The sequence below is a fragment of the Microcebus murinus genome, chromosome 1 (assembly GCF_040939455.1).
Source record: "Microcebus murinus isolate Inina chromosome 1, M.murinus_Inina_mat1.0, whole genome shotgun sequence".
In the NCBI taxonomy this organism is placed as follows: Eukaryota; Metazoa; Chordata; class Mammalia; order Primates; family Cheirogaleidae; genus Microcebus; species Microcebus murinus.
In genome coordinates, this window is record NC_134104.1 from 50,151,048 (window position 1) to 50,173,526 (window position 22,479).

The 22,479-nt window shown below is 34.8% G+C and overlaps 1 protein-coding gene across 2 annotated transcripts in view; it reads left to right on the forward strand.

The window, feature by feature from the left end:
• Positions 1 to 22,479, forward strand: part of ALCAM (activated leukocyte cell adhesion molecule) — a 183,270-nt gene that overhangs the window by 138,938 nt on the left and 21,853 nt on the right. For both annotated transcript variants that reach the window (XM_012777170.2, XM_012777171.2), the window contains exons 3-9: positions 1,521 to 1,740; positions 9,536 to 9,600; positions 10,944 to 11,031; positions 11,484 to 11,666; positions 16,563 to 16,690; positions 18,221 to 18,353; positions 22,277 to 22,389. In XM_012777170.2, coding sequence (XP_012632624.2) covers positions 1,521 to 1,740; positions 9,536 to 9,600; positions 10,944 to 11,031; positions 11,484 to 11,666; positions 16,563 to 16,690; positions 18,221 to 18,353; positions 22,277 to 22,389 — 930 coding nt within the window. The remainder of the gene's footprint in view (positions 1 to 1,520; positions 1,741 to 9,535; positions 9,601 to 10,943; positions 11,032 to 11,483; positions 11,667 to 16,562; positions 16,691 to 18,220; positions 18,354 to 22,276; positions 22,390 to 22,479) is intronic.

Below are 22,479 nucleotides of genomic sequence, written 5' to 3' on the forward strand. Positions count from 1 at the left end.
GAGGGGAGGACTAGTTTCTCCCGGATCACATTATAAAATCCCTATGAATGGAGATCATATCTCCCGGGTCACTCCTCTCAGCCCCACTCCTGCCACCTCTTCAGCAGCATTCGCCACGGTGCCTCGTACAGAAGAGGTCTCTAATGGCTGTCAAGAGAGAGGTACAGTGCAATCGTAATGAAGCCAGGCTGCTGAGCTCAAATTTCCGCTCTGCTGAGATTTAAATAACTTGGGAAGTTATTTAACCAAACCATACCTCCATGGTCAAATCTATAAAGGAGGCTAATATTTTAACTTTAATTTACAGGGTTGTTAGAAGTGTTAGATCAAATAGTTACTGCATAGAAAGCCCCCAAAGAGAGCATCTGCCATAAAGTTAAGTGCTCAAAAATTAATAATAACTATTATTTATTGCATATGAGAATGAATACAGAAATTTAAGTTAGTGGTCTAACATATTTTCCCATAATGAAGGAATGATTTAAGGCAAGGATTTACATTGTAAACCTGTGATAAGTCTAAAATATTTAAGAAGAATATTACTGATGTATTCAGATATTTAAGCAAGTAAATTTTGTGGACTCCAAAATTAACTTAGCAATCAATATTAATATGCTTTAAATTTAAGCCCCCATAGAATCTTAACATGTGCCATGTACTTTAACATGTTTTGTCATATTTTATTTTCTGAGGTAAGGAAAGGAGGGCTTGCCCCCTACTTTAGGTTATATTGCTTTTTATATAAGATAATTTTTGTAGGACTCAGTGAAGAAATGCATCTTATGTCTCCATGCTCTTGGCATAATTGTATATGCCAACCTGTATCTTATTTTGATGACATATTTTTATATAAAAGCCTTTGATCTCTATTTTATGACTCAGATAGCAAAACTATGGATTGAAATGGTTAATCTGATTCTATTACTTAATGGACATGATTGTTTTACAAAGGTAAATACTGTTTCTCTGTGAAGACTGATTAAACTATGTCATGTGTAAAGGTCAGCAACATCAGTTTTGGCTGAAAGGTGTGGACATTTAAAATATGTGGATTAAAGTAAAGAATATGCCAAAGATAATTGCCCAGGGTATCTAAACCAGTATTTGCAGTTCAAGTATATACTTGTCATGATTCTTACCTGAACATCATTTGGCACATTTGTATGGTTGCTTGTATGTATTTTTTAAAATTTTATATTAAACATCCATTGTCACTTTCAAAACAGTCACTAATTCTGTCCTCCTGATGCAAGAAAAGCTCAGATTCCTACAGCTCCGTCCTTTCATTTTCATACATTAAGCCAATACCTGAAAAGAACTTACAGCTTCTCTTCTTATGAGGAGTAATTTTCTGTAACTAAATATTTATGTGAGGCTTGTACCCAAAATTATTTTTCTTGGACATAAAGTATAAAGATTGCTGTAAGAATATGGCCAAGGAAATTTTGTTATACTGGACGTAATCCTGAAACATTTTGAATATGCTTGTTTTTAAAATATATTATTATTTTAATTTTTAGGAAAAGCCTGATGGCTCCCCAGTATTTATTGCCTTCAGGTCCTCTACAAAGAAAAGTGTGCAGTACGACGATGTACCAGAATACAAAGACAGATTGAGCCTCTCAGAAAACTACACTTTGTCTATCAGTAATGCAAGGATCAGTGATGAAAAGAGATTTGTGTGCATGCTAGTAACTGAGGACAACGTGTTTGAGGCACCTACAATAGTCAAGGTGTTCAGTAAGTAGTCTGCGGTATAACTGCTAAGTGGAACTGCTGCGCTAGAATATATTCTTTAGAAAGAAAACTGAACTCTCTGTAGTGTCTCTAGATGAGGCATCTATACAGTAAGACTTTTAGAGATCTTCATTCTGTTTATATGTGCTACCAGCAATGAAAACAAAAATTCCGAAATTCAAATGGGTGATTTGCAATAAGGAACTAAAACAATATTCTCTGTTGTTTTTTCATTAAAAAATTTCCTCCATTTGCTGGGCATGGTGGTGCAAAAAGGTTGCTTGAGCCCAGGAATTTGAGATTGCAGTGAGCTATGATGACACCACTGCACTCTAGCCCAGATGAAAGAGCAAGATCCTGTCTCAAAAAAAAAAAAAAAAAGATTGTTATATTTATTTAAAATACAATAAAACAGCCACCAAAGGCTGTTTTAAACATCACCAAAGGAAAATAAATAAATAAATGGAAATAAAAATTTCTTGAAGTATGAAGTACTACTAGTGATAACTAACATGTGATCTTAAATTTGTTTGATAGGTACAAATAAACGTTCTGTAGTATATACACAGATACATGATACATATATAATCATGCATATCATATATGCTTATACATATATTAGGCTGAATCACATGAAATTGCCATTTTGATATATAAAACAATAAAATATGGGTGAATTCAAACTGTCTTGTGACTTACAGATCTAAGCTTTCTATATGTATATTCATCTATAAAAATATATAGAGAGATTTTAGAGAAAAAAATATATATATATATCCAGACCTTTAATGCCTATTGATTTAGATTTCAAAGTGTTCACTTGGTTTAGAAAATTCTCCTAAAATAAAAAAGCTAAACCACAACCTAATGTGTCTGTGAGATACACCAAAGGGAGAAAGGAGCATAGAGCTGGAAGAGGAAAAAATTGTAAAAGAAACTTGGCGTAATTATTACAGTTACTATGGCAAAGTTACTTTGCCTAATGATAATATATAGTTAATGTTACTGTGCAAATGCCTATGCAAATGAATGACTTAAGAAGTCATAATTAAAGTATTTCATCTTTTAAAATTCAAATAAAAAGTCCCACGAGTTACATCATGATATTTTATAAATTATAGGAGAAGAAAACAGATCTCAAAAGTTTCAGAATGCCAGTCTTTTTTAATTAGAGAAAAAGGTCTCACTTTTCAACTTTTTTCTGATAACTTGACAGCACCTAGAAATTATTAAAATAAATAGGAACAAAGAAACCCAGAGGGCCTCCAACTACATCAAGTAACTAGGATTTTCCCTGTTTCTCTTGTATGCAACGAAGTAAGTAGGTCTGTCCCTAAGTATTTATATGGACTTCAAAGCTACTATGGGCTCATGATACGGATTCAAAGAATGCTTATACTAAAAAGGAAACCTTTGTTCTCCACAAGAACCTTGTAAAAGCATATTACATGTTTTCAGCTGATTACCTTTCAGCTTAGAAAGCACTTTCCAGAAACCATTCACACTTGTCCATCATTTTACAAATCAAACCAAGAAGCAAGTATTTGCAGTCATGCCTATTTCCATAAAACACCACAGCTAATCTGCATCCTATACTTTCCACTGGTCCATGTATTTTCTTTCTTTCTTTCTTTTCTTTTATTTCACTTTGATGTTATTAGGAAGATGGAGGGTGCACTGTTTAGGATGCTTTATATAAAGAGAGAAACCAAAAAATGTTTGATGATGATAGCTCTTGATGACATAGATATAACCAGAAATCAAGAATGTACCACATTAGGTACAGAGATTAAGTCACAGCAATTTCAGTGGTGTGTGTATTAATCTGTCATTGTCAGGTTTCTTTTTTGCTGTGTTAAAATTATCAAATATCATGATAGTGTATAAAGGATTTGAGAAATTCAAGTTGTTCTGTTTAGAAGAATCATTTGTGACATTTTTCAAATTATCCTTTAAAAAAATAAAATGCCATACCAAATTCCGAAAAAAATTCCATATATTCTAATTCAATAAAATTTATAAGCCGTTTTGGAATACAGAGAATTTCTATGATTGTGAAAGCAAACTCACACCCCACATACCGCCAGCACCCCCTGCCCTCTTCTCTTTTGAATGTTGTTGAAAACAAAGTGATTCTCAGAAACAGAATTTGCATTCCAGGCTGTGGGCCAGGGAGAATTTACATAAACAAGTTACACATTCTTGAAAATGGTGTTTTAGTAAGAAACTGTGAGACCCTCCAAATCCAGTGAAATGAACAGCATAGTTTTTATGATAAAAACAGTGTTTACAAGAGCATATAAGGGCTTTGCCATTTTTTAAAAAATGAATTTACTTTGGGTCACTTTTTGTGAAGCAAAAAGCAGCTGTGACAGGGAGACTTTCATTCTGTGCATGTATATATTACAGTCACTTAAGAGTTACTAAGCTCATCAATCAGTCCTCTGTTTCCCTCTTTTGAGTCACCTAGCAACGTGCACCATGTACCACAGAACCAAGTGCTGTTAATGTGAGCCAATCCCAGATCAACCTGCTGCTGATTGCCATCCTAATGGCAAAGTCAAATTGTTTTAGTTCAAGGTAGATCCCATAACTGATGACTTTATTGTCCTTTATATAGGTTCGTTTGTGTCATTTTAAGCTATATGTCAGATGCAAGAAATACCTATAAACCAGCTCAAATCCAAATAAGTGGTATGTTTTGTCACCAGTAATCATGTTTGCTTTTTTTTTTTTTTCTGGTGTTGAATTGCATCAAAATCAAACTGCACTTAGTGCACACTTGAGGTTAATAAAACCATTTGGAAGCAAGTGTAGACCTTTAAAAAAATTCTCAAAGATTCATTCCAGTGATTGTGCAAAAGGCTCAGAGGTCCAATGGGTGCCCAGAGAGCCAGACAGCTGTCGGTAGTGAAACAGAAAATCAATGAGCTGATCACCAGGAGACCTCTCTTTGTCAGCTCTCCTGCTGACCTTGGGCAAAGTCACAGGTCTGGGGCTAAGATTCCCTTCTCATCACTAAAATAAATGTTTTCCATTAGATGGGAGGTTTTCCCATTGTGTTACTAGGACCCTCTTCAGGAGCTAACAAATAGAGTTGAGGAAGATGAGGAGTCGCTTCTACTTGATTAGCTGGAATTCTGTCCATTCAATATTTCAAAGTTTTTCCACAATAATTTGTTCATTCAAAAAAAAAATGAGGACGAGGGAGCCTCCAGCTCTAACAAAGCATTTTAAAAACCACAATTCATGCTAATCTGTAAGCCTCTTCTGCCCTGGTGGTGGTTTATGGTGTTACAGGAGGGCTGTTCCCATAACATGGATTCTGATGTACAGGTGGACCAATTCTTCTCATGGTGATAGGCAGTGTTTGTTGGTTTCATACAGTGTTATTGCAGAGCTTTTATTTGGGTACCTTTCATTTGGATACTGTTCCCAATGCTTTATTGGATTGAAAATCTCTCCTCCCACCCACTTCCTGAAAGTCATTTAACCTGAAAGAAAATTTTTTGGGGGGTGGGAAAGGGCAAGAAGCAGAAAATGACTATTTTAATAAACGAGATCTATACTGTATATTTTATTTTGAGTATTGAAATATAGGAATTTTTTCCATCTGGTTAGGAAAATATACCATGATTCCATGGACACATTAGTTTACTTAAAATATCTCACGATTTATGAGGGGTGATTGCTAACAAAGAAGCACTTTTGAATCTACACAACCAGTGCATCTATTTGCCTCTTCTTTCTCCCTTTCTTATCAAATTGACCTCTAGTGTGTGTGTGTGTGTGTGTGTGTTTGTTTTGAGATAATCTTGCTCTGTCTCCAGCCAGGCTGGAGTGCAATAGTGGGATTCTTAGCTCACTGCAGGCACAAACTCCTGGGCAGCCAGGACTATGGGTGTGTGCCACTAAGCCTGGCTAATTTTACCCTTTTTTTATAGAGACAGGGCCTCACTATGTTGGCCAGGCTCTGTGTGTGGTTTCTGATAGTAATGCTAGTAGGCTGTGGGTTATATAGAGCAGTTTTGCCTTCATTCCTGTATCCTTACCTGGCTGTGAGATGGCTAGATGTCAAAAATATACTTTTTAGTCAGTTGCTGATTTCTAGTTTTTCTGAAGGCTAATGTTCATAGCACTTACTATGGGTATTAGAGCACAAGGAGATACCTATTTTAGTATATTTCTTCCTAATGACTCTCAATCCCCTTACCACAGTTTCCTTCTTCTCCAGCATAAGAATCTCCCATATAATTCTCCAGCTGATATAAGCAAAAAGAAAAGTAGTTGGGAAAGTAAGATTATTTATAAAATGTTTCAAGCTGTACTAAATATTAAATGTAGCTTAGACTTTAATTATATATGATAAGAACTTAGAGGATATTAGTAAAAACCCTACGATTTATTTTATTAAGAAAGAATCAGGCCAGGTGGGTGGCTCACGCCTGTAATCCTAGCACTCTGGGAGGCCAAGGCGGGCGGATTGCTCGAGGTCAGGAGTTCAAAACCAGCCTGAGCAAGAGCAAGACCCCATCTCTATTATAAATAGAAAGATATTAATTGGCCAACTAATATATATAGAAAAAATTAGCTGGGCATGGTGGCGCATGCCTGTAGTCTACTACTACAGCTACTTGAGAGGCTGAGGCAGGAGGATTGTCTGAGCCCAGGAGTTTGAGGTTGCTGTGAGCTAGGCTGATGCCATGGCACTCACTCTAGCCTGGACAACAAAGCGAGACTCTGTCTCAAAAAAAAAGAAAGAAATCATTTGAATCTTAACATTTTATGCCATTTCTATAGATATTGGCACATACGACATGCTGCCATGAATATCAGCTCCCTTCCCCCAATATACACACACCCTCACATGTAAAGTACCATCAGATATACAATAAGCTTTATTATATTTTTAAAATCTACCTATTTTATAATTTTAACTACTATAGTGTAGCCCTGTGATAATATAACTCCTAAATACTTCAATTAAGATAGCCAGGCCAGCAAAAAAGAAGAAAATGAACTAAAACATGGCGCTTCCATTTGATAAATGTTGACCTGACTGATTTAGAGAAACTTAGTTAAGAATGTTCAGAAGAAAAATTTGACTTAAATTAGTGCCCTTGACTAAAGTACTTTAATAATGCAAGTAAATTTGTGACATGCTTTTCCCTTCAATTCTATAGTTGGTTATGAATACTTGAATCATATTAAGATATAATTCACATAAAGCTTTTTAAAAACACTTTAGAATCAATATGCAATTTTGCTAAAATAGTGCATGTCCACTTTTATAGCCCTCCAACTAATACCCATCAATTGTTACAACCTAATATAAAAGAAAATTACATACAAAATATGTAGTTAAAATAGTTTAAGGAGAAAATAACTCAAGCAAATGCAATAGATACTATCATTATTTTCATAATACTCACTGTGATTCTCTCTTCCCAAGAGAAAGATGAGTAATAATGTTAAGAGGACTAAACTTTAAAGATTCCTTTATCAGATTTCCATAGGTATGCTACAGTTTCATTTTTTTTTTTGAAATAGGAAGGAATTTTATAAAGCATTACGGAAACAAAATACACATGACCATGTGTAAAGGACCAATGACTGTAATAGACCAAGTGTTTATGGTTATGTGTGCGTTGATAAAACATCAGAGAGTTTACAAAGCAATAGTATACATTTGATATAGAGAAAGTGATCACGTGCCCAGCTATTTTAGTATTTTACTTCAGTGAACTGGGAAGTAGTGAAACTTAGCAAAGCTGCTCACCAAATCTTTGCATTTAGACCCTAAATTTATGGGGAGAGGGAATTTTCAACTATCTTCCTGTATTAAAGACATAATACTATTGAAAGAGAAACTAACAACCATTTCCCTTTTATCCTGTTAATTTTAACTCTTGATTGACCACATAAATTAATTTAATATCTTACATCTGTTGAGCTCTCAGAGAGGATGCCATTAAATAACTGATTTTAGTTTCCAAAAATTTTGGCTTCCTTACATAAGCTCCAAGAATTTTCCTTTTGTTTAAATATTTGGATGCATTCCTCTTTCAAATGTATTAGATATTGCCTTTTTAAAAAAGGATTCCAAATAGGATTCAATGTTTTATAAATAACTCTGATCATTAATTGTGGACATTAATAACAGTCCATTAAAAGAGTTTTAATTATGAATATTAATAACAATCCCATTAAAATTGTGATAGCACCAAGGTTTGCTAATATGTAGAAGGCTTTAAACTCACCCACCCCCATATGTTTCCCAGAAACTGGTGTCTATTTTTAAGGGTTTTTTTCTTTTTTGGTAAGTTTTTAATAATTTTTTTCATCTTTCTAACAATCAGGTAGACAGGTGTCACTTATTGTTTGAGTTAACGTGAATGGTCTCTGTTTTGCCTATATTTTTTTCTCTTGTTCTATCTTTCCTATGTTTTGTTTCTAATCAATGTGTTTGGAAACTAGATAATCATCATTGTGAAAATTTTATTAGTGGAGTTATGTTTCTAGAATTAATAGTAAATAGGCCCTCCTCAGTACATGAATTCAACACATAGGAGGATTTATTATTACTATTTATTGTTCTAATTTCTAATATAAAGCATACTTGCAAAGAGGAAATTAACTCTAGATATTAACCCAAAGAAGGTTACTGTTTTTATAGAATCTTTCTATATTCATTTTTCTACCCCAAATATGTTTTGTCATTTTTCTTGCTTTTCTGTAATGGTAATGTTTGATAAATTAATTCCAAATTGAGTAATAATTGTACAAAAGCCAATTGAATTTAGTTTGGTAATCTAAATTAAAAGTATTAGAAGTTATAAAATAATATGAGTATAAAAAATAGGTGTCTGTTTATATAACAATAAAATAATTCTGGTCCATGAGACTCAGGGAAATGAGTGACAATGAGATAATATATGTTTTCTGTAATCTGATTGTTGGAGCTATTTTTAAAAAATCACAAAATTCATAAGCAATAGAAAATAGGAGGTAAAATAACTTAAAATCTGTTTAAAGAATAAATTGTTCCTGAAGTCTCTGTTAGGATTTATGCTTATAGAACTTTTTATATTTAAAATGTTTCTGCCCATCATATGAGGTTTCAAATTTGAAAGATTTCTTCTAGTTTCATATTGTGGCTTGACTTGAGATATAAAGTTTGAGATATTTAGGATATTTGGGCTTCAACATCCCTTAACTAGCTGTCTATTTCCCATGATTTTAGAGCAATGTTTCTTAAACTTTATTGTGCTCAAGAATTCCCTAAGAACATGTTTAAAAATGTAGATTTATGGGATTTTCCTCAGAGATTTTGATTCAATAGGCCACATAGGGCTCAGAAAACTTCATTTTAAACAGGTAACTTTGAGATTCTGATTCAAGTAAGTTAACATCTTCGCTTAATAAGTTTGGATGAGTTGGAAGTTGTTGATAAGTTGAAAGAGCCCGTGGTAATCAATTAGAAATAATATATCCTATGTAGTACATTAGTCTCAGTTTCACTATCAAATCCATATTCACTGCTTATAAAACATCTAGAAAGCATTATAGACATTCAGAGGACTTATGATTATGGAAAATATTATTTAAGATGATAAGGCAAATATTTGGAAGGGGTAGACCTAACAGATTTACTAAATCCAGATTATATGGTAAAATCTGTTTTTTATTCTATTGTATGTTCTTCTTTTTGAGGTAAATGAATTATAGTTGCTGTAAATCAAATCAGAGATGTCTTTTTTTTCCTTTGTACCTAAAACCTGTCTCTACTTAACTTTAGAGCAACCATCTAAACCTGAAATTGTAAACAAAGCACTGTTTCTTGAGACAGAGCAGCTAAAAAAGGTAAGACTTTCTTTTCAATTACTACCTTTACTCACCCTAGTGATAAGTGCCTTCTTCTGGCCTCTGATGTCAGAACAGACAAGATAGACTTTGCTGTTGTGGAGTTGACAGTGTTGCAGGTGGAAATCAGAAAGTATGCAGAGGTATAGAGAGTACATTGTGACACTGTTCTTTGTGACCATAGGGACATCAAGGAAGGTGGGTTCATTTTGGAAGGGAGGTCTTTTTTATTTAAATGAACTGGATGTTTAATAGAGTCATGAAAGGTGTGTAGATTTTCTCCAGGCCAAAGGTATAAATAATTTTGCAACAATATGAAATAACAGGATGTGAAAGGGAATGGTATGTTGAAGAAACAGCAAGTTTCAGCACTGATGAAACTCTGGGCGCTAAGACAGAAAGCAGGTAAGGGCAGTAAGGGACAAATCTAGAGAGGTAAAAAGAGGCTGGATCATGACAAATCATATATGCCATGTAGGGAGTTTGGACTTCGTTGACAAATTAAACTATTGAAAGGTTGAAGTAAAGCCATGAGAAGATCAGATTAGAACAATCCCATTCGCAGAGGTGTGGAGAGAAGGTGTGTCTTCCTGATAGGTGTGTCTTCCTATTCAGCTTGCTGAATAGGAAGACAAAGCTGGGGTTCCATATTTGAGCACACCAATTAAATAATTGTCTCAACTTCCCTAACTAAAATACCTAACTTATCCTTGGTAGGGTTGAGGGGGTACCAAAGTTCAAAGTCCTTTGAGTCAGATTAAATTTTACTGCATAATATGATTTGGTAAATATCAAATATTAAAGTTAAAATGTGTAGAAGAAAGTGATAGAGATCATAGAGCATGTTAAGTATATATAGTCTAAAATATGTATATGTGTGTGTATGTATACACACATATATAGTGTGAAACTACAGAGAGAGATCCATTTTAATACTATAAATGATTCTTGCATATGAAAATCCATGAAACTTGGTAATAGTCAATGTTAGTGTAGTCATAATACATTATTTAGTTAATGTTAAAAATGAATAGTGTCAAAATGAAGTTAGTAATGCTTTTAAATGAATGCAATTTCATTAATAGTGATAGCATCTATTGCATATTTTAAAATGAGCAAGATTGTATTTTTAAATACAAGATATTGTTTTATACTAGAGAGCATGTATTCATTCCTTAGTATTGGAAAATACATGGATCAAGAAACCTTTGAATTTGACTGGCTTAAAAAATAAAAGGAAAGAAACCTTTGGAATAATTCTGCATTGCCTGAGAATTCTAGGCTTACCAAATTGACATACTCTGATTGAACAAACATAATAACATTTCCTTTTTATTTTGCAGTTGGGCGACTGCATTTCAAAAGACAGTTATCCAGATGGCAACATCACATGGTACAGGAGTGGAAAAGTGCTGCAACCCCTTGAAGGAGGTGGGTATGAGGTGGGCAATAAATTCTGACAACCTATTTTGACTTTCTCTTGTCTGGGCATTCTTTGACTATCCAGGATCTAAGTGTGTTGTCCCCTTTGATCTGTGACTCTATGCTTTGTTAGGTATCCACTAAATCATTAAGTGATTTTTTAAACACCATTTTTAGTACATGTGCAGAAAAATCAAGAGCAGAGAAAATTACCTCTGTATATGGCATGTTCTAGAAGTTAATTAGAGTGAGTGGGCTATGAGATTCCAGGATTCTATTTCTGTCTATGTCTCTGATTCACAGTTTTGAAAAGACATTATACCTCACTACATGTCAATTTTCTCTGCCATTGAATACAGTTAGAAGGGCAAAACCACTTCTCAAAGGTCTTGTGATGTCTAATTAAGGTTTGTAATTGTCCAGTGAAAGATCCTATCATTAGGGTTCTTTATCTTCTTCAGCGGTGGTCATAAATGTTAGAAAGCAAATGGACCCAGTTACTCAGCTCTATACCATGACTTCATCTCTGGAGTACAAGACAACCAAGGCTGATATACAAATGCCATTCACCTGCTCTGTGATATATTATGGACCAACTGGCCAGAAAACGGTTCATTCTGAACAAGCCATCTTTGATATTTACTGTAAGTAATTCAATTATGATTATGTAATTTAATGTGCTAGAAATAATATTTAAATGCTATTAAACTTTGAAGTCCCAGTGCAATTGCTTTTTAAATTCTGCTTCCAATATCACCCCATATCCATGGCACCCAAATAATCTCTTCCTTTTCGGGAGACCTATAGAATAAATGCTCTTCATCTTATAGTATCTTTCACTCTCTACTCTACTATTTATGAGCATCTCTTCTGTATTCTGCTGGATGCCAAGTCCCTTAAAGATAAGGTCTCTAACTTGGTCAGTTCCTTCTGGCAGTCTCAGCCCCAGCACATTGTCATGAATTTTATAAGAACTCCAAGTGCCTTCTGATCACTTTCTGAATGAATGACAGGGTGATACAGACTTATGACTGGATGTCTTTCTAAATAAGGGATTACCATTTTAATAAACAGATTTATTTTAATAATGTGATCAATTGCTTAAGATAGATAAGATGTTCTAAGATACTTTGGTTAACTACATCATAGATTTGAAACAGAATATTAGAATACAAAGGCATCTTCATGGTCATCTGCTCTAACTCCATTATTTTACTCAGCAGTAAAGTAAGGCACAAAGACTTGCCCTAAATTAGCTATAGAGTTTGGAATAGAATATTTTTCTTCTTTGTGGTGCTCTTGTAAGACAGATGCCAATATAATCCAATGATGAGAAGCAAAGATGCTGGTATTCCATCCCCAGTGCTATCAATTACTGCGTGTTTCTTAAAAAGTAGCTTAATTACACTAAATCTCAGTTTTTGTGTCTTGAAATGGGGAAAATATACTACCTTACTCATAGTGTTGTTATAGAGATTAAGTGAAATCACAAATCCAAAATAACACACTGAATCACACAATAAATGCTCATTATTAAGTACTATTGTCATTCTTATTCTATGATGATTATCACTACATAATCATAGAGCTGGAGATATTTTTTGAGAAAAAAATGCAATAAAGGATTTTTTATTGTTATTTAAAATGAGTCATAAATTCTTATACTATTACTGTGTGTTCTAGAATGGCCTAGTACTTCTACATCTATTATGGAGAAAAAAAGCAAAAATATTTTATCAGCCTGTGGAGAATTTTCCCTTATCTACATTTCTTTTTTGGTTCTGTAAGGCAAAAATCTGATATCAAAACAAAACTGAAATTCCAAACTTGCCTTAACATTAAAAGGTTGTTTTGCCTTAAACTTGGTAAAAACTTTCAACTGATTTAAAAGCAAGAAATTATAGTATTCCATCATGTATAGCTTATCTAAAATCAAACTGTTATTTCTGTAAGTAAAAGTAGAAAATACAATTTTTTCTGTTCCAAATATAAAATTGGAAATAAATCATGTTGGTTAAGTGCAGGAGTATAAGATAGGAGAAAACATCAAGATAAGCAAAATAATTATGAAATTGGCCTAAGAAAGAACAGAAATTTATGTGCATGTCTAGCATGTGGAATCGGGTGGGCAGAGAAATCAATCCTTAGATGTTTAGAAGTCTACTGTGGAGTACTACTCAGCCATAAAAAAGGATGAATGAATGCCTTCTGCTGCAATTTGGAAGGAACTAAAGTCCATTATCCTAAGTGAAATATCTCTAGAATAGAAAAACAAACACCATATGCACTCTCTAATAAATTGGAACTAACCGATGGGCACACAAATGCACAGAGGAAAGTAAAAGTCTTTGGACATCAAGTGGGGGGAGAATAGAAAGAAGGAAGGGACAAAAACCACCTAATGGGTACAAGGAACACTATTCAGGTGATGGGCAGGTCTGTAGTCCTAACTCAACCCATGTAACAAAAACATCTGTACCCCCTTACTATTTTGAAATAAAAAAAAAAAGAAGGAAATGATTTTACCATGCAGCCATGCAGGATACAGTTGGCATGGCTTTTGAGAAAGCACAATGTATGCAGTGCTGGGCTTCATGGTGAAGATACAAATAGGTTTAAGACATAGTCCTAACATTCAAGGAGTTTACTACTTCAATAGAGAAACAAGACACTTATATCAGAAGGAAATTGTCAATGAAAGGTTGCAAGTGTTAAGCGCCATAGGAACTCAGGAAAGAGTCCTGAAAGATCAGTGCTCAATGACAGTGATTCTCACACTCTATTGTACATCAGGAAAATATAAAGGATATGTTAGAAAACAAATTGGTGGACCACTCCCTTGAGTTTCTGATCCAGTAGGGAGTTGCTTGACTCTGTACATTTATAACAAATGCCCCAGTGATGCTAATGCTGCTGATCTGAGGACCACACTGGGGGAACCACTGATTTAGAAAGACTTCAGAGAAGAGAAGGAGAGGGGTAAATGGAAAGGACAGAAGCATAAATGCAAGGGGAAAAAAGAGACAAGTTTATCTCAAGAAAACTTGAGAAAGATGTAGTAATCCACTCCTTCCTTCCTCTCTCTATTCAATCAGTAATGAAGTTTTAGAGAATCTAACTCTTTAATCTTTGTGTTTATCTGGTTTCTGCCTTCTAGGACTACGTAAATTTATGCCCTCCTTCCTTCTTGCCTATAATTCTGCAGTGAATTTCAAAATAGTATTCCTCTTGTCTGCCTACCTTTCTCTGCTCACCCCCAAACAAACTTCCCTCCAAGCTGCTGCCAGAAATATTTTTCTAAAGCACAAATGTAATAGTGTTACTCCTGTGATTAAAATTCCTCAATGATAAGTTTGTTGTCTTCATAAATAGATTGAGGCAGGGAATAAGCTGTTTTCAACTTTGGCATGCCAGCACTTAATGCTTACACAAAATAGATGCTAAACAAATGGATAAATGACTGGACAGAATAAATGGATAGAAGGAAGGAAGAAAATTTGAGTAGACTCCTTTGATCACAATGTAGTAGCTTATGTAGAATTGTGAAATGTAAGATTCTCACTTGAGCTAGGTTCAAGCCAAATTGTAGATAGCAGTTTTAGGATACTTTCTTTTAAATCTTTATATGTTAAGAATGTGTGAAGGATTATGAATATAATTATAATATTCAAATCACTCAGAAAACGGATTCAGAGAAAATGTTGATGAAAGAATAGAAAGGAGGGAGACTCTGCTGAGGAACCAAATGAAATGTGATGGCATTGCTTCAGGTGTAGGTTAATTGGGGCATGGATTAGATAAGTCATAGTGGGAATAGAAGGAGAGAATCAGATGCAAAATATATTATGGAGTACTACTCATCAAGACTTAGTGATTGAGTGGATAGGGGAGGACAAAGGAGCAAACAGAGAAATGGGCACAAGGATGACTTACTAATAGGTGGAGTAAAATGTAAAGTCAGGGGCAAAGGGACAGCAGGAGATCATTGATTCTGAGACAGGTATGTTAGTGGACACCCAGAAAGTCACTGTTAAAGCACAAATGTGTTGCATTATCTCTTTGATGACAGTTTAGTTCTTTAACAGAGCAGAGCCTATTGAAAGGGAAAGCAGAGAAGTGGAATTTTGAAATAGAGGAGGAAGCCATGCAGATTGCAGTCCCTGGCTGTCCTAGTGGCAGCCTTGATCAGAGATGTGCCACTCAAACCTGGGTGTTAGTCAGAGAAAGGCCACGTGAAAGAGTGGGAGAGGCCTAGAAATGGAAGGTCAGTAGGGCACCAAAATCAAACTTTATTTATTTACTTTTCAACTTTACTAGGAACTGCTGGTTGAGAAACTACCTCAGGCAAATCCAGAAAAATAAATAAAAAGTATATTAAACCAAATCTCTGTTTAGCCTCAGAATGTTCTGGGCAAATATTCAGAGAAGCCCTTTCATAGAGAAAAGGCAAAGAAGCAATCTACAATAACCCTTCTAAGTTTTTTCTGCACTTTAACTGTAGAAAGATAAATAAATGACTGGAAGAGATGGAAAAAAAGCCTCCCAAACTACCACATATTTGTTTCACCTTAATAGCTAAAAACAAAAAGTTCTTTGTAGATAATTTTTAATGCCACCAGTTTGAAAATATAAATGCATACCTCAAAAGTTACTAAGTCTTTTGGAAAAGGTTCATTAAGAAATAAACCCTTTGCATTATATGAGTTCAAAATTCATTGTTCATTGTATTATCCAGCTGTATAAAAAATGGATAAGTTAGAAAGTGGGTCATTTATAATTGCCACCACCACCTCCTTTTTTTCCTGTTTGCTAGATATGGTCCACTGTATCCAGCTTTTAATTTCTTTAGCATTCTACTGTTGAGCAATAGCCTGTACTAAAGAATATCCTTTAGCACTATTTTCTCTGTAAATATGACCAAAGCGGAATGAAAGATGCATCTTGTCTCCAATGAATAAATCAAAATTACAATGCATTTGAAGTCCTGTTGATTGTGTTAAGGGTCTCACTCAGTTCATAAGATTTATCTTTTTGAAAACAGATCTATTCTCTTGCACGCCAAATCCTTGGTGGTGTTATTTAGCTCATGTCTCTTTTTAAAATGTAATATAAGGTATAATTATGTAATATGTGTACAATGGCACTGAATAACTTTACCTACTTTGCTAGCTGATTTTCCCTTTGCAAACTATAAAATTCATATAATTTCCTTATCATAAAATCATACAGTGAGATTTTTTTCCTACTGGTCTTTTACACATAAAATAATTATGGTCATTCCTATCTCAGTTAAAGACATTTTTCCAAGAAGAAATTGATTTTTATGCAACAGGGTTTCCTTGTAGTTTGCTCTAACTAAGATTAGTACTTGGTATAGTAAGTGGCTATTAACTTCAATCCTTCTCTAAAAAGATATATTTAAGTAATTACCATTACTAGCTTCTTGAGAAAATTGCATATAATTTAGTCATTTATATTGTATGCACAGAGTAATTTGGTACTTGATGAAAATGGTTAACTTGTGTTTGTGACTCTTGCAGATCCTACAGAGCAGGTGACAATACAAGTGCTGCCACCAAAAAATGCCATCAAAGAAGGGGATAACATCACTCTTAAATGCATAGGAAATGGCAATCCTCCTCCTGAGGAGTTTTTGTTTTACTTACCAGTAAGTGCTAAAGTGTTACTTGAGCTCAACTACTATCATTTTGTCCTGTTGGTTGGCTTCTGACTGACATAAGAATTGTACATACATGGATAGATTTAGTGAAAAAAAAAGTGGGACACTTCCTATGGAATGTCTTGTGAAAGCTTTCTTGGCACCTGCCAATTCTGTTGTCTTTTTTCCCATTGTCAAGGGATTTCAGGGCAAAAGAGGAAGAAAAACAAAAAAGAAATCATAATGGCAAAATCTAAGATTTAATTATCCAAATAAGCTATAAGAATCTGCTCTTTAGAAGCAGATAACAATAGAATGAAAACTGATGACAGCAAACCGTCTGATGTGGATTCTAAATCTATCTACAGTGTTGCCTTTTGATCCTCTGAAGTAGAAATAGTTCTGTTGCATATTATATTTAGATTGATAGAATAATGAATGTTGTGGGCTCTTTCTTGTCGTTGGGTAAAATCTTGAAGCACCAGTCCCTCAACTTTTATCCATATCATAGCTGAAAGAAATGATATGCATAAAGGACACTTTGGAAAATTGTTTTAGGATGTGCTCTGGATGTCTCAGTGATACGGAACCAAAGTAGGTGAGAGGTCAGTCTGAGGATAGTTTTTTATTCTTCCACTGCTTTGTGTTTGACATCACCTTCAAACTGAGGGAAGCCATATATTAAAACAACTCAATGCTGCATTTAATACAGGGATGTGCTTACAAATTTCATCCACTATATATCTTAGTAGTATTTAAGAATGTCATTTACTACATTATTCAGAAGAGTAGAATAAGTAATTTTTTTTAGTCTTAATTGTTGACAGAAAACTTTATTTCTGCTAATAAATTTACATGCTATTTTTGTCTCATTTTCAAAAGGAAATTTTGAAACTAACTAATTAACTTTCCACTTGGCTATCAGGGATGACAGAGCCAAATTTGTGTCTGTTTTAGCAACAATATCTGCTGATTATTTTGTTGTTGTTGTTGTTGTTAACATATACTCCTACTCCTACTTATATTTTCCTATTCATAATGTGTTATTTTTTTCTCTTTTTCTTTCTTTCTTCTTCTTTCTCTCTTCTTTCTCCCTTTCTCTCTTTCTCACTCTTCTCCTTTCATCTTCCTTTCTTTCCTTCCTTACTGCCTTTCCTTTATATTTGGATATATGGCATGTGTTCTTTTAAGCTGCCTCAAATCTTTTTGTCAAATTAAGTAAGGCTTAAATATAAAAACACAACGCTGTTCATTTTTCAAAAAAATCTCCTTTAAAACTCAAACAAGAACCATGTTGTAGATAAAATAGATGTCATCAATATAACATAAATTAGCTCCTCAAATTCCTTGGAACCAAAATATTAAAGATTTCTCCAGGAATCAGATATTGGTAACAAACTGTACTCTTTTTTTGTCCAATGAAACATGTTGCCTTTTTTCCCCTTATCTGAGAAAATACCATCTTTATGAAGTAATACAACTGTTCTCATTACTATAGCTACCAAGTGTAATCATCTGACATTTTGCCTCTGTCAAAAGGGACAGCCTGAAGGAATAAGAAGCTCAAATACTTACATATTGACAGATGTGAGGCGCAATGCAACAGGAGACTACAAATGCTCCCTGATAGACAAAAAAAGCATGATTGCTTCAACAACCATCACAGTTCACTGTAAGTCGCCTACTTCTTCATTACCAACTTCACTTCAAAGGCTTCCAATAGTCTAATGTAGATATCTTTTCACATACATTTTGGCTGTATCTTTCTTAACTTGGTTTTGGTAGACACCGTAGAGAGCATCAGAGTAAGCTCAACTTTGGTCCATATTTACAAAGCAATGTTAAAACCTTGCATGGATCTGATAATTGCAACTTTCAGTAGTGGTAACATTCCATTTTCTTTCAAAATGTCCTCAATTTGTGATATCAATAAACACTATCTATATGGAACTTAAAGAAACAACTCATTATATATTTTAAGAGGATATTTAGATATTACTGACATTCACAAGGTTTGTGGTTAGCTCAGGAATGTGTAGATTATGTATCATTTTTTATTACAGAATAATATTAATACCCTAAGCCAGGCAACACAAAGTTACTATAGATTCAGTTTTTGGAAAAAGGAAGTAGAGACCATTAAAAGGTGTTTATTGGCTAAACTTATTCTATATAGAAGGATGGACAGTTTCTGGAAACAAAATCTCTTCAAAATCACCTTGAACATATCTTTTCATTAACTTTTAATCTGCTTTTGATATCCAGATACTCTGAAACTTATATTTCCCCCAGTTGATAGAAAAAGAAATACATAACAAACAGACACTTAATTTGAGTTCTTTATTTTGTGATTCATGAGAGTCCATATTATTGGTGTACCTGATACATCATGGGAACAGCAAACTAATAACTCACACTATAGCCCAGTGACACTAGAATGCACAGCGTGCTTTAAGAAAATGTCCATCTTACTTGGAAGTATAGAACAGCTTTCTGATAAGTCCTTTGCACCCAACAGTACCATCATTAAGGTTTCTTCTAGACATGGCCCACTATAATGCCACCGACTAGAAAGAGACATCAGAAATTGTTCTGAACACTTGGTTTGAAATCTTTCACTCTAACCATAATCCTTGAAAAACATGTGAGAAAGGAGCAAAAACATTAAGGGAGATACAAGGGGGTACATTGGAGAATAAAACAACCAGATGGTTGCTTTTGATTGTCTGATGTTGGAAGTGCACCCTCGGGAGCCCTGTAAAAACAGTGGACTGTTAAGAAATGTTCGTTGCTGGGCCATTTCCCTGTTTACTCCATATTCATGTCACATGGATTTGAGTGTGTCTGCCATCAGGGGCTAGTTAGAGGGAAAACAGTGACCTCTCGGTATAATAATAGTGCTAGTTTTCCTCTGAGGACCAGTCAGTCATGGGACCATTTATCCAGGCCTGTTCCATGAAAAAAATAAAATAAAGAAGTGAGGGAGTATAGCCAGCAGATAGAATTGCCTGTGAGAGAGTCCTCTGATGTCATTGTCCATGATGTCTTTGGGCCAATAATCAATAGCCCAGTGCCTTAGAGATGGTGTGATGTGCTTATGCTTACGAGATGCGAGGCACACAGGACTCTAAAGAAGATGGCTCTTATTGGTATTACTTCTATATCAGGCAGGGAGGGATAGATGGTAGAATGACAAAGCAAAAGACTAGGTGACAACCACATAATGCCTAGATGATCAGCTGTGATGGGGGAAATTAAACAAAAAGTGTGTAACGGTTTAATTAGATGTTAGTGCATTTAATTTAGATTGAAATGCATTTTTATTTTTATGGGTAGACTGTAACATTAGGTTTTAAGGCCCTATTGCTCTTCAAAAGCTGGAAAAGGTATCGCAAGTAAATCAACATTTGACTCTAAACCATATAAAAGCAAAAAATCCTATTTTAGCCCACTTATTTTAATAGTGGGCTTTATTTCCCAAAACAAGATTGGTATCCTTTCCACAGATGACTAAAGGAAATGTGAGTAGAGAAACCCCAACCCATTCCTGTACATGTTTGCAGAACAGACCTCTCATAAAGACTCTCAGACTACAAATTTCCAGTTCCTGATGAAACAGCTACTATTCCTCTGCCAGTTCATGCACACATAGATTCTTCATCAGAACTTTCAAGGTTCATAATCATCTTTTAAAATCTTTTATCTTCTCACTGGCAAATTAACTATCCAGCTATTAAAAGCGTCTAACTCATTTTCATCTAAAGATAATTCAATCAAATATTCTGAGGAAATTCCACTTTCCTATGTGATGGTGCATTTTAAATATAAATGAGAAACTGAAAGCATGCTCCTTCCCTTCATCCATTCAACAATACTATTTGAGAGCCTACCCTGTGGCAGGTGCTGTGGGTACATCAGTGAGAAATCAAGTCATGATCACCACCCTCATGGTGCTTGCGGTCTAATAGGAGAGACAAACATTTAAAAGGATGCTGCATAAATGCCTGAGGCAATGGACACCCCAATGCCCTGATTTGATTCATTCACATTGTTTGACTATATCAAAACATCACACGTACCCTATAAAGATATACAACTACCATGTACCCATAATAATTAAAAAGAAAAAAATGATGTTGCAAACAATCAACATATTGCGATTATAACATGTAAAACTAAGGAGAAGTGTGGAGTGCAACGGCAGATCGCCATACCCTAGACAGGCGTCCTCAAACTACTGGCCCGTGGGCCACATGTGGGCCGCCTAGCACATTTCTCCGGCCCTCTGGGTGTTTTTGCCACCGCTGCCTGTCCTGCTTAGCAGCTGACTCGTCCCAGGCCCACAGTGTGCACTCTCCAATGGTCTGAGGGACAGTGAACTGGCCCCCTGTTTAAAAAGTTTGAGGACCCTTGCAGCCTAGAATAAAGTCCTAACTCCATGCATGGCCCTTTGCAGTATGGCCTCAAATAATTGCACAGGTTTCTTTTCCACGAGTTACCACCATCCATACCAGATTATGCACCATTGTGAAATGTTCCAAACTCTCTCACCTCTTTGCCTTTGCTTATATGGCAAAAGTTTTCCCTACATCTCCACTTATCAACTGTCAGGGGCCACAAATATGCAGTGCCTCCTAAACAAATCTTTTATTACTGCTTAGAAACCAGATAGGCTCTGTTCTCTAAACTCCCATAAGTCTTTGTACTTCTGTTTGTAGCCTGTCTTTAATCTTTCAACAAATACGTACTGAGCTCTTAATCTGTAGCAGGTTTGCTGCTAGGTACTGATCTCATGGGCTGTATTGTTGTCAGTTAAGTGCATAATACAGCTACCTCATTAAATTGTAAGCTCATTATTCATCTCTGTGTCTCCCATCAGTTCTTGGACATAGTAGCTGTACAGTAAATGTTTGTTCAATTGAATTGAATTTTCCTCATATAGATCATACTATGACAGTAAGATTTTTACACAAATTAGTTTTCATCTGAAAGATTATGTATCCTTAGATGCATTTATACTCTGTTTTGAAAAAATGATTTCTGCTGACAGTGTACCTAATAATAGATCTTCTTTAAAACATCAATTGCATGAGAAATGGAATAGCATTCTTTCTAAATATCTATTGCTATAATCAATTGCCTCAGGAGAAACACATAGACTACCTCATAGATTTTTCAGTTTATCACCTGCTATTTAAATATACTTGATTTTCCAACATTTATGTCTTACCATCTCTTTATATAACATTACCTAGTCATAACCTTTCTGTATTTTCTTCCAGAGTGATTTAAGATTTTTTTCTTAAGGTGATATACCATAGGGAAATATTTATGTGCGCTCAAAACATCAATCATGTTAACTGCAAATAAATAATTAATCAATTAGATTGACCATTCACTTGTCCAAACTGGTCTCAAAGCTGGCTTGAGAAACTAGGCTGATTGTGCCTCAGTCATTATTTGAGTCACATAAATCAGTTCTGAATTTTTAACTGCAGTTAGAGGGATTTTTTTTTTATCTTTTCTTTTCCAAAAATATTTTTACTGTCTTACATTCTTGGAGTTTATATTTTAAGCAGATTTTCTGGTTCTCAGATTTGGATTTGTCCTTAAACCCAAGTGGGGAAGTGACCAAGCAGATTGGTGATGCCCTGCCTGTGTCATGTACAATATCTGCCAGTAGGAATGCAACGGTGGTATGGATGAAAGTAAGTGTATCTCTCGGTACTATACTGCTCTTTGGACTGATTTCTTTTGCACTTTATATTACATCCAAATACATATATTCATAGATATGT